Source organism: Bison bison, unplaced genomic scaffold (assembly GCF_000754665.1).
Source record: "Bison bison bison isolate TAMUID 2011002044 unplaced genomic scaffold, Bison_UMD1.0 scf7180017864338, whole genome shotgun sequence".
NCBI lineage: Eukaryota > Metazoa > Chordata > Mammalia > Artiodactyla > Bovidae > Bison > Bison bison.
This window is the reverse complement of record NW_011494910.1, coordinates 1809789-1822545: the sequence shown is the minus strand read 5'-3', so window position 1 is coordinate 1822545 and position 12757 is coordinate 1809789. Positions and strand designations below refer to the sequence as shown.

The following is a 12757-nucleotide window of genomic DNA, read 5'->3' as shown; positions in this document are numbered from 1 at the left end:
TACGTGATGAGGCGATCCATCAGCTCCCCCAAGGTGAGCCCCCCGCCTTCCCCGCCTTCCTCAGCCCCTGAGGTCCCCCGGAAGCCTAAGGCCGTCGGTCGAGAAGACATGGAGAGGCAGGGGCGTGTGGGGCCTTTGGGTCCCTCGGCTGGCTCCACAAGACCAAAGGTGCCTCCTGGGGCGGGGCCGCTAACCCCGCGGTCCTGTCCATGGAGGAGTCGCTTTGCCTCTGCGCAGGAACTTTGCTCTCTGTGCCCCTCCCCAGGCTGTGCCAGGAGCCCTGATGCTGTATAAGAGGGCAGAGAGGCTCTGTTTGCTTCAGACCTCGAGGACCTGGACAGATCATTGCAATCATATTGCAGTGGGTAAATGCTGTCCATGTTAGTTTGAAATCTGCTCCAGGACAGGATACAGCATCCCTGACCTTGAGCTGCAGTTGGTGGGGAAGCTTATGTCCCAGCTGAAGCCTCACCTCTCCAATCCCCTTTCTCTTCCAGTATGATTACCTGGGAGACAGGCGGCCAGTCCCTGCAGGACTGTTCCCCTACAACTACCCACCATCCCCCACGGTCCACGATAAGATGGTATGTCCTCTCCCCCGACTCCGCTTCCCCTCAGGCCCCCTCCTCCCAGGGGAGGACGGATGCTCTGTGCCCGGTGCCTGGACCGTCTGGTCTTTGGCAGCCTCTGGATACCTCCTCCCTGCAGCCTGGACTCTAACGTCAATACTGAGTGCGGTGCTAATTACCCCTTCTCTGCAGTGACACAGGGCAGAGGAGCAGGGACAAACCCTGGAAACGTGAGATGTCCCCGTCCTCTGCATCTCAGGACAGCCCCTGTCCGGTATGCAGAGGGGACTGGCTTAGGCTGCGGGCTGGGAAGAAAACAGGCTCGCGCTCCCCAAACAGGCGTGGCTGTCTAGGTTTCTTCCCCCTAAGTATACTTTCCTCGAGCTTGCCCTCTCCTGGAATGTTACTTCGGGGGAAAGAGACGAGAGGTGGGATTGAGGAAGAGTCCATATTGTGTCTTTTCGTATCTTCTCTCACCTTTCCACTCGTGTCTCTTCCTGGAATTTGTTCTCCAGAGAATTCCGTCTCCCCTGGAGAACTTGATACAGATATTCCACTTGGAGAGCTGGGAGAGCCTCTGGAAGCAACAGGCAGAGTCCTTGTCCCCAAGGGCCTGTGATTGACCTCCCTCAACGAGTCTCCTCTGCGTGTGTCCAAACTCTGTAGTCTTGACACAGAGCAAATGCACCCACCCAGAAACAGTGGATTTCCCCAGAAAACGCAGAGCTGACAGAAAGTGCTGCCTGAGTGGCTTCCTGGTTCCTCCATCTCCCAGGCGAGGGCCAGGCCGACCGGGAGCCATGGCACCGGGAGCCGCAGCGTGTGCCCCTTCTCTGCCCCCTCCCTGCCCTAGACCCCTCAGGGCCGCGGCGGCCCCTCTTTGTCACTGCCCAGCTAACTCTTAACTGCTTTGCTTCCTTTTTTTATTGTCTTCTTTTGTTGTGTTCCTGTTGTTTGTGTTGCTGTTGGGCCTCGGGCTCCGGGTAGGATGAACTTTTAGACCTTCAGTTGCAAAGAAACCTAGAGTATTTGGATCAGCAGGTAGGCAGAGCTGGTGCCCCTCGCCACCCCCTGCCCTTCCATCACGTCCGCCTGTTCCTCCTCGCCTCCTCATCTTCCATCCATTCAACAGCCTTTGTTGGCACAACCAGGGCACAACAAAGCGGCTTATATTTTGGTTCACAGCTTCACACCCCTTCTCTGCAAAGCCCTTTAGGACAGCTGGGAGTTTCCTGGGGAAAGGAGAACAGTAAATCACCACATGAATAATTAATGTAGCCATCTATTTGTTCGGCCCAGATGGAAATGCCCCCAGGGAGCAGGCAACAATTTACATTTTTGCTGGAGAGAGTTGCAGAGATAGGGAGGAGCTCTAAAACGGGAGTTTTGGCTAAAGCTGAACTAAATCCTAAAGCTAAGGATATAGTTCAGCTTGAATCTGGGAAATTAGCCTATCCTATTCCACAATTCCAGGTTGTGGTTAAATTCCATAATTTGTAAATGAAGGACCATAGACCTGCCCTCATGATTTTTTAGTTTATGTTAATTCAGTATATTTGTTAGTTCCTCTGCAAAGTTCTTTTGTATACACAGCTTATGTTTTCCTGAGAATTCAGTGCCGTAGACAGAGGGAGTATTAACCAACCCAGTGTTACAGATGAGCATCCTGAAGAGGCAGTGCGTGTCCCTGTGTGATGGAAGGAATCCACTACCTGGGCTCTCGCCTTTGGCTGCCGTGCCTTTGAGGCTAATGAGGCTGTGATACTGGGTTTAGATAGGTCAGGGGTCAATATGCTGGGCATTTATATGAGGACGTACTCATGTTCAGATCTGTACCCCCAAATCGTGGGGATCTGAATGTGCGCCAGGCCCAGGTGGAGGTAGCCTAGGGTGGTGGAAAGAATAATGACAGCAATAATAACAATGGCAGACTTACCATAATTGGATGCTTCCTCTGTGCCCCATACTGTTTTAAGCACTTTACAGATCCTAACTCATTTAATCTTTATAACAACCCTGCAAGGTGGGTGTTGTTATTATCCCCATTTTGTACAGGATACGATGAAACTAAGGACTTCCCTGGTGGCTCAGCAGTAAAGAATCCACCTGCCAATGCAGGAGATGCAGGTTTGATCCCTGAGTCAGGAGGATCTCCTGGAAAAGGATGTGGCAACCCACTCCAGTATTCTTGCCTGGGAAGTCCTATAGACAGAGGAGCCTGGTGGGCTACAGTCCATGGGGTCACAAAAGAGTCGGACACAGCTTGGCAACTAAAAACAATAATGGTGAAAAATAATGGTGAAACAATAATGGTGAAAAGCCCAAAGAGATCAAATAACATGCCAAGGACACGAAGCCAATGAACAACAGAGGTTGGCTATGACTCTGAGCTTTTGACTCAGTTTACAGCTGAGGAAACATCTAACGTGAAGAAGTTGGGGTCAAACCTCATCAGATTAATTTTGTGCTCTTAACGTTGTGGAGAGGATCACAAACATGGTATCAGAGGACGGGGCTGTAACTGCTGGTGGTTCTAGTCACAAGCCATGTGACTTTCATCTCCTAGGGTCGTGGTGTCTCAGTGAGCTCAGCCTCGTGGGAGACCCTGGGCACTGGGAAACACAATACACACACTTTAATCAGCGATGGCTCCCAGTCCCCAAGAACGTGGCATTTTAGTCCCAGAAGGCACTGTGCACATTCTAGGCTGTGTGCGGGTGAGTCTCAGGATGTCCGCCAGAGCTCAGGGCTGGGAAGCACTGGCAGGAAGTGGGGTCTGCAGGGCTGTGGGCTGGTGAGTGGCAGGGCTCCCAGTCGGGCCTTCCTCCCTGCAGCCCATCCACGTGGCTGGCTGTCCCATTCAGGTGTCAGGTGTCAGGACCCCTTCCTGGGGGCTTCTGCCCTCACAGGAGGGCTGGGGGCTTCAGGAATAACGCTTCAGAGGAGCTCTTCCTAGATAGAGGATAATATTCTTAAAAGACAGTTTTGTATGACGAGAAGAGTCCGGAATATAGTCAGACACTACACTCGAGTTCCAACTGTGCTGTTTACAAGGACTTTCCTTAAACCTTGGAAATGTCACTTGGTCTCTCTGGGTCTTTGTTTTCTCAGTCATGAGATGGACTTTGTAGGACCTGCCCTTTGTACCTCAGAGTTTTTGGGAGAGCCAGGTCAGAAGGCGTATGAGAGCCCTCTGGCAGACACTGATGTGGGTAGTGATTGCTAATATGATCACTTTTTCGTTTTCTTCCAAAACTCAAAAATATTAACTTGACCACCCTTGACCCCAGTGCTACGTATTAGTATAAGGTCCTGGGTTAGGCGCTTTCTCACCAGATTTCTCTAACGTTTTGGAGGGACAGAAGGTGGCACACAGGAACTCCCCTAGAGGCAAGGTCCACACGGGCTAAACCGTCCTGGGAGGCACAGCACGGCAGGGGTGGTCAGGGCGAGACTGCTGCCGCTTCCTTTATTGTTTTAGATCCCTGGTTGGGGCAGGAGTGAGACCTGTGCGGGACCAGCAAGAGCCTGGGCTTCTCTTGCCCTCTCAGAGCCTGAGGTGCTGGTGGACATGCTTTGTCCTGTACGCATCCGCGTGTCCCCCACACGTGGGACATGGGCCCGACGCACAGGCAGCAAACGTAAACACACACATGCCACATGCAGTCACATGCATACCACGCGGGCACAGCCTGTACACAGCACACACACACCACATGCAGTCACACGCATACCACGCGGGCACACCCTGTACACAGCACACACACGCCACATGCAGTCACACGCATACCCGCGGGCACACCCTGTACATAGCACACACACACCACATGCAGTCACACGCATACCACGCGGGCACACCCTGTACACAGCACACACACGCTCACACACGTGCACAGGCTCTGAGAAGATAGGAATTGAGCTTAGACCCTACAGAAAATGTGGCTGATGTCCTGTTGACTTTTAACCATTTAACAAATACTCAACCTCATATTAGAGTTGTTCTTTTAGAAGCCTTTTAAATCACACTTTATGTTATAGGAAAAAAACTCCGAAGCAGGCTAAAAAAGTAAAAAAATCAGATCCTAGGAAAGCCCTTTAACGTGCGCTAGAGCCTGTGAATGGAGCAGGAAGGGTGCCCCTTGCCCTGCCTGCAGAGTATAGAAGAATGGCTGCATTTGGGCAGCCACCCAAAGCAGGCAGGAGGGAAATATGTGTGGGTCCAACACAGACTGGGAAGACAAGGGTAAAAAATGTGGTAAAAAATCTTCTAACCCCAGAAGATCTGCCCTAAGGTGGCTCTGCCCCTCCCCTTACTCACTTCCCTCCCCTGGAAGTGTTTTCTGCACACGCCCGCTGTGTTCCGCCACCTTCCCCCGCAGATCAGCCGAGTTACAGGGACATAGCCAGGGACACCCCCCATGTGTCTACACTCGACGCTGCCACCCTGGAGCTGGGGGAGATGCCGGCCTTCCCGGTTGGTTTGCTTGGCCAGTGCTCCCTCCACCCTCTCATTCTCCCTCAGCCTTCCTCCCGCTCTTTCTCTTTCATTTGGCAAGCAGTCTTCCCCCTCCATGTTCCTGAAGATCTCTGAAGCATAAAGAGTGCATGTTGGGAGTGCGGTGTCCCAGTCTGGTGTCTCTCTAACATGGCTTGCTTGCTTTGACCTCCTTATTTGCTCCCTGGCATCATCCCAGGTCAGCATGGATGCTATCAGCCCAGCTCTGGAAACAGAATTTTACAGTCCTCTCTACTCTAGAGCAGAGGTGGGCAGGACTCGGGGAGAGAGGCCTGTGCCTAACCGACGTGAAGGCCCATCCAAAGAGCAGGTCGCATTTTCTTTAAAGTTGTTTCACTTAGTTCCCGTCTGGGGAGATTGGCCGTTCCCACTGCCTGTGTGGTCCTTGACCAAACCAGAGTGAGAAACGAGGGCTGGGCCGGGGGGCGAGGCCCGCAACGCTCAGGCACCTGAGCAGGTATCCCTGGGCCCGGGCCAGGCCACGTGACCTCCCGCCTCCCTGCCATGGCCTTTCCTCATGGGCAGCTTTGGTGCGGGTCCTGAATCAGAATTCACAGCGGGTGAGTGACGGGCGAGAGCAGAGAGGGTGCTGGAGGCCCCAGGAGGAGGATCCGCCCTCCGCTGTCTCCTGGAGCCCAGGCAGGCGTGGGGAAGACCCCCGTGTGGACTGCATCTGAGCTGTCCGTTCCTCCCTCTGCCACAGATGAGTGAGAGCGAGGCTCTGATCAGTGTGGTGAACCGCATGGTGGAGAGCTCCTCCCCCAGCGCCCAGCTCTTCATGCAAGTAAGGCCTCTGCCTGGCAGCACGCTCCCGTCAGCATCATTCCCGCCTCCCGTGCATGGTCGAGCTGCTCCTCTGCCAGGCCTTACCCCTGGGCTCAGCCTGGCCTTCCTCCTTTCATTCCTGGGGTCGCCTCCATTCTTCATGTTCGTGGGTAAACCGGGCTCATTCCCCAAACCATCAGCATAGCCAGCCCTGACATCTCATGCCATGCCAGTGATCACAGAGTGTCCAGGACTTCTTCCTCGCGTTTGGTGCCTGCTTACCAGTGGCTGGGGTGGGGAGCGTGGGGCGTGGTGTGCAGCCATCCAGGGACACTTGTGCAGGGTGGCTGTGTTCGCTGCATGTGTCACCAGTGGAAGGCGCGCTTGCTGGACTGAGAGGCGCCTCCGGCTTAGGCCCAGTCCCTGGGACTGGCACGTCGTCTACTAGGGCAGTCGTTTTCAGACGCTTCCGATGCTCCTTCCTTCTCCCAGGTCTTATCCTCAAAACCAGCCGAGACTTAACTGTTGTTCCCACGGTTGTTACGCATGACCCGTTTGGGAGCTACCTGGCGCTGGAGCCCCTCCAGAACCGCTGGGACGGGCTTCGGCTGGGCCGTCCCCTGCTCTCCAGCAGGCAGAGCGCCGGCTCAGCTCGGGTTCTGGAGTGGGTGCTGTCTGAGCTGGAAGGCTGTGGTCGGTGGCAGGAACAAGGCGGGGCCGTCAGCTCTCCCGTACCCGCACGCCCTGCCCTCTGCCGCGGTAACCAGTCTCCTGTTCCTGCAGGTCCCTCCGTACCCAGAAGTGTTCCAGGACAGCCTCCATACCTACAAGCTGAATGAGCAAGACACAGACGTAAGAGCAGCTCACTGCTCCTTCTGCCCCTCTGGCCCCACCGCTGCCCCCTCATTCTAGCTCTCCCCTTGGGGGCTTTTCCTGTGCCCCCTCTCGTCCCCTGTGGCCCCTCACAAATCTGGTCCCTGTCCCATCTCCCTGCAGACAGTGCTCTCTGCCCGAGCCCCCTCAGCCCGTTCTCATCCTCACTGCTCACCCTACCTGGCATCGTGGCTGTGTGTTTCTCCACTGAGTGCGAGGCCCTCTTGTCTATAGCAGTGGCCCATGCTTATTTCAGGCACGCAGACTTTAGTAGGAAGTAGCCCCAGGTGCCTGGAAGGAAGACTGTGGCCCGGTCCCTCCTCAGGGAGCTTCTGGGCAACAGGAGGCTCGGGTCTCAGCAGACCTGTCCCAGGGCCTACAGGAGGGCAGAGCTGGGCGCCATGCTAGCTTGTGGGCCCGGGACACGAGCAGGTGGTATATGAGCCAATCTTGAAGTAAAGGACCCAGGGGACAAGATTCTTGGTCCATAGAAGGGAGCCAAGGGGGTGTTTGAGGAGTGGCGTGAATACAGGTGTGGACACAGGAAAGCACATGTCTCCCCAGGAAACAAGTTGGGCCTCACCTGCCTCTTCCCACTGGCCTTGTGTGGGTGGTGGATCTGCCCAGCAGGCAGAGCACAGGCTCCGTGCAGGCCAGGACCAGACCTCAGAGGGACCCCAGCGTCAGCCGTCCTGAGACTCTGGAAGGAGGAGGGGAGGTCAGGGTCCCGTGGGCCTCAGGACCAGTGTACATTGTTCACTGGTTTTACTAAGACTTGTTCGGAAACCGGCGTACCCCTCCGATCCATACATACCTGGAGGCCTGAGAGGCGAGGCCGTGTTATCGCCTCAGCCCCTTGTGAACTGGCACCCCCAAGAGGAGGGGCGAGCAGGAACTCAACATTTAGCTCTCAGCCCTCTCCCTGCTCAAGCTGACTCGCTTCCTCAGAATAAGTCCATCTCCTCCCCCAACGGGTCTTTGGGGAGTGCCCCAAGGTGAAGACAACTTCCTGTTCGCAGGAGCCTCCAAGGTTAGGGTGAAGGTCCAGGCTTCCTGGGCAGGGGAAAGGAGGTGGTATCCAGAGGCCCAGTCCTGCTTATCCAGTTCCCAGGTCCCTGTCAGGCCATGCCCTTGACTTCCTTCTCTCTCCCTCCCTTCCCCCTTGGGGACCCTAGAAGCTGCTGGGCAAGTTGTGTGAGCAGAACAAGGCGGTGCGGGAGCAGGAGCGGCTGGTGCAGCAGCTGCGAGCTGAGAAGGTGAGAGCCGTGGGGTTGTCCTTAGCGGGCACACGGGGGCTGGCCCAGAGAAGGGGTAGGTGGCTCCTCCATCCTAACTCAGCTGCTGAAGCTTTGTCCCTCCCCAAACCTCTGTTCTGCCCTTACTCAGCCCTGCTGAAGCTCCTCTGGGGATCTTGGCCAGTGTGAGGAACCTCCGCTAAGCTGCCTGGCTGAACCCCTGTGGCTCCAGCCCTTGCTGCCAAAAGCCCCAGCAAGGAGTTAACAGGGCTCCTCATAGCATTCCCCTGCCTTTCTTCAGGAAAGTCTGGAAAGTGCCTTGATGGGGACCCACCAGGAACTGGAGATGTTTGGAAGCCAGCCCGCCTACCCAGAGAAACTGCTGCACAAAAAGGAGTCGCTGCAGAACCAGCTCATCAACATCCGGGTGGAGCTGTCTCAGGCAACCACGGTGATCCTGTGCTCCTCCCTGCTCAGAGAGCCACCCCTCCCAGCCTGGGCTCCCCTAGTCCCCACTCTCCCCGAGGGCAAGAGCAAGCTGTCTGGGAGGGATGTAAACAAAGCCCTTAATGCTGCCTTGCAAAACGGCAGCAAGCCGCCTCATCCCATCGAGTCTCCACCAGGGAGCTTGGCTTCTTTCCCACGAGCCACATCTGCGCCAGGATTTGTTCACGACAAAGTGAAGTTGAGGGCCACTTACTTCCTCGGCTGCTTTAACAGCTTTGCTGCACACCCCTTCTCTCCCCTCTCTGGAGAACCAAGACATTGGCAACATGCCACCCTGGCTACTTCCTAGTAGGCACCGGGCGGGCCCTCCAATGCAGACAGCAGCAGCAAAAGCCCTGGAAAACTGAAGCCCAAAGGGAGGAAGGTGTCTAGCCTCCGGAGGGTGGACTCCTCTGGCTCTCCTTTAGTCTCTGTCACCCACCCTGGGGACAGCACAGGGGCATAGGAGTGAGATCAGCCCCTTTCAGCCTGTCTGGAGAAGATCCTGTTTTCTTCCTATTTGGATGTACGATAGGCTAAGCAGTTTGTACCTCCTCTAAGGCCAGGGTTTGGCTGTCATCAGACTATCTCAGCCCTGTGCCTTCTCCCATCCCTCCGTGTCCTCCTCCCCAACCTGCCAGACCCCAGGTGCCCCGGCCCGAGGCAGGACGAGGAGGGGCGGTTTGGCACTTGCGGTTTCTCAGTAAGCCCTCCCCTTGCAGGCCCTGGCGAACAGCACCATGGAGTATGAGAGCCTGGAGGCAGAAGTCTCTGCCCTGCACGACGAGCTCTGGGAGCAGCTCAGCTTGGACCTCCAGGTGAAGGGGCTTCCAGGCAGGCAGGGCCCCTGTCCTTTGGTCCACAGTATCTTCCTTTCATGCTTTGGAGAGTTCAGAGACTTAAAACCGGGAGGTTGTCCTGGAATGAAAGACAAGGTTCAGTTCAGTTCAGTCACTCAGGAACGTCCGACTCTTTGCGACCCCATGGACTACAGCACACTAGGCCTCCCAGTCCGTCTCCAACTCTTGGAGTTTACTCAGACTTATGTCCATCGAGTCGGTGATGCCGTCCAACCATCTCATCCTCTGTTGTCTCCTTCTCCTCCTGCCCTCAATCTTTCCCAGCATCGGGGTCTTTTCAAATGAGTCAGTTCTGTGCATCAGGTGGCCAAAGTATTGGAGTTCAGGGCGTGTTAAAACAGACTCTCAGTTTCAGGGTGAAGATAATGTGGGAACATTCTTTAGTTCTGTCAAATCTTGGGGGACAAAGAGAAGTTGAAGCGTGGGAGACTTTAACAGACATGCAGATATAAACAATGGCGAGTTTTTAGACGGGAAAGAGGCCTTCCTTTCTGGCATGGGTCAGGAATGCCTGCTTGGAGGCAGGAGGATGGACACTGGGGGCATTTTCTTTTCCGCCCTCTGTCTTCTCTCTCCCCAGGCTCCACTCCTTTGGCACGCTTTGTAAGCCCTGTCTCTCTGAGGCAGTTAACACCCTGCTTTCTCCTTTCTTCTTCCTGGTAACTAAGCTTACCACCCAACCTTGCAGCTGTCTAGGTGGGTGAGGTGAGGGCCAGAGGCCCCACGCACCACCATGTTCTGTGGGCAAGGCCTCAGTTCGACATGCACATTTTGGGAGATGGGAGAGCATCATGGTCAAGGTGCCGGCTCTTGAGACAAGTAGACCCAGATTCAGATGGTGGCCACGCTGCTTACTGACAGACGGTCTTGGGCGTGAGCCTCTCCACCTCTGAAGTGCGGACAACTGCTGTCCTTGCCTCAGAGAGGTGCTGTGCAGCCGCAGTGAGTCCGTGTGTGCAAAGCACTCAGCGCAGCCCCTGGTAGGGGTTGGGGGGCACAGGGAATGCTAAATCAAGGGAGCTATTGTTTTTCAAGGAGTGGACACTGTAACTGAGGAGAATTCATGGCAATTAGGCAGAAGTTGGATGCGGGCATTACAGAAGGGCTATTTGGCTGTGAAACGACAGTAAAGCTGAAGCTCTCGCCCCGGGAAAACAGGCCACCACCAAGTGTCCACCTAAGGGGCGGTCACTCCAAGACCATCCTGAGCGCCCCTGGGTGGGGCGGGATCAGAGGGACAGGTCCTCGCTCTTGGTTTACTGAAGAGGGCTCTTTGCTGTGATAACAGAGCCCTCTTCTCCCGCAGTTCTGGACGCTGAAGAGACAGAGGCTACCCGTGAAGAAGGCGTGTGCTGGAGGGATGTGTGTGCGAGCATGAGCGCGGGAATGCTCCCGCCAGGACGCTCCTTGGTAGCAACTTCCTTTGACCTGCTTTCTGGCCGTTTCAGAATGAGGTGCTCAACCGGCAAATCCAGAAGGAGATCTGGAGGATCCAGGATGTAATGGAGGGGCTGAGGAAGAATAACCCGTCCCGGGGCACAGACACAGCCAAGCACAGAGGTAGGTGCTCTCTCCAGCAGCCTCCTGGGCTCCTGGCCTCAGCAGAAAAAGCGTGTCTCTGGTCTCCATCCCGCAGCTGCCAACTTGTACCTCTGCAGGCCCTCACACCATGCTCAGAGCCAGCCTGGGCCTTCTCAGGGCTCCAGAAACATCCCCCACCCAGAACAGACCAGATACACCAAAGAGGCTGTTGCCTTGATCCTCTTGATTCCTCCCTGGAATAGGTCAAAGAGCACAGCGCTTTCCTGGCCCTCAGTTCAGTTCAGTCACTCAGTTGTGTCTGACTGTTTGCAACCCCACGAACTGCAACATGCCAGGCTTCCCTGTCTATCACCAACTCCCGGAGTTTACCCAAACTCATGTCTACTGAGTTGGTGATGCCATCCAACCATCTCATCCTCTGTTGTCCCCTTCTCTTCCTGCCTTCAATCTTTCCCAGCATCAGGGTCTTTTCAAATGAGTCAGCTCTTCACATCAGATGGCCAAAGTACTGGAGCTTCAGCTTCAACATCAGTCTTTCTAATGAACACCCAGGATTGATCTCCTTTAGGATGGACTGGTTGGATCTCCTTGCAGTCCAAGGGACTCCCAAGAGTCTTCTCCAACACCACAGTTCAAAAGCATCAATTCTGAGCTCAGCTTTCTTTATAGTCCAACTCTCACATCCATACATGACCACTGGAAAACCCATAGCCTTGACTAGACAGACCTTCGACAAAGTAATGTCTCTGCTTTTGAATATGCTATCTAGGTTGGTCATAACTTTCCTTCCAAGGAGTTAAGTGCCTTTTAATTTTATGGCTGCAGTCACCATCTGCAGTGATTTTGGAGCCATGGGCTAACTGGTGATCTGAGACCACTAGCTTAGTGTCTTCCTTCCTTCAGCCCAGGGACTTTGGTCTGGCTCTCTGTGACCCTTGGAGGCAGTGGTGTTATTTCCATCCATTATCTTTTCCTGCCCAGCTTGCCTCTCGACAGCCAGCCTGTGACCCAGCCCCAGTCCCTTCAGCAGGCCAGGTGGCCCTGACACCCTAAAGCACCCGCTGCCTTCCCACCACAGAGCCCGGCCACACTCCAGGCCACACCCCTGCCCCTGTCCTCACCTCTCTCCTCTTCTGCTTCCCCAAGGAGGACTTGGCCCCTCGGGCACCTACAGCTCCAACAGCCCCGCCAGCCCTCTGAGCTCTGCCAGCCTCACCAGCCCACTGAGCCCCTTCTCCCTGGTGTCTGGCTCTCAGGGGTCCCCCACCAAGCCTGGCTTCAGTGAGGTAAGCTGAGGTCGTGGGTAAGGTGGGCCGGGGAGGGAGGACCCAGTCCTCATTTGCTTGAAACTGTACAGATTCTGTGCTCATCTCCTCCCCAGAGGCCCCTAGTGCTCTGTCTCTCTCACTAAGATGGTCATTCTCACACCCAGTTTGTGAACTTCACTCCAGATTTCTCCTTTGCCTGTTCTTATCTCTAGCTGTCATTTTTAGTTGCCGTTTAGGGCAGTCTTCCTGAGCTCCATGATGGTTAGCAAAGATACCAAACACTTAATAGAAATTTAAATCTGGGATTGTTTCAGGGACAGGAGAGCTGAGAGTCAGTGTGGGAAGCATTTTCTGAGTCAGTAAATCAGCAAGTCTTTTCTGAGACTGGGCAAGGGATGGTGTGAGGCCCTCTCAAGAAAGATGCCTGCGGGGCTTTACCCCATTCACAGTGAACAGCCCTCCTCTGGAACGTGGTGGCGTGTGTCTCAGTATTGAGCCACACGGTTCAGACTGCAGAAGTGCCAGTGTTCCAAAGAGAAGGTGGAATCTAAGCTGGGCCATGAAGCATTGGGGCAGGTAGAAGGACAGGCGGAAGGCATTAGTCAGGAGAGATAGCAGAACAGGGGTAGAAGGGAGGATGTGC

The 12757-nt window shown here is 55.0% G+C and overlaps 1 protein-coding gene across 1 annotated transcript in view; it reads left to right on the top strand.

The window, feature by feature from the left end:
- Nucleotides 1-12757, top strand: part of PLEKHA6 (pleckstrin homology domain containing, family A member 6) — a 134127-nt gene that overhangs the window by 107007 nt on the left and 14363 nt on the right. The window contains exons 12-20 of the mRNA XM_010854252.1: nt 403-439; nt 498-584; nt 5789-5869; nt 6634-6702; nt 7899-7979; nt 8260-8409; nt 9167-9262; nt 10753-10864; nt 11993-12132. Of these exons, the coding sequence (XP_010852554.1) occupies nt 403-439; nt 498-584; nt 5789-5869; nt 6634-6702; nt 7899-7979; nt 8260-8409; nt 9167-9262; nt 10753-10864; nt 11993-12132 (853 nt within the window). The remainder of the gene's footprint in view (nt 1-402; nt 440-497; nt 585-5788; nt 5870-6633; nt 6703-7898; nt 7980-8259; nt 8410-9166; nt 9263-10752; nt 10865-11992; nt 12133-12757) is intronic.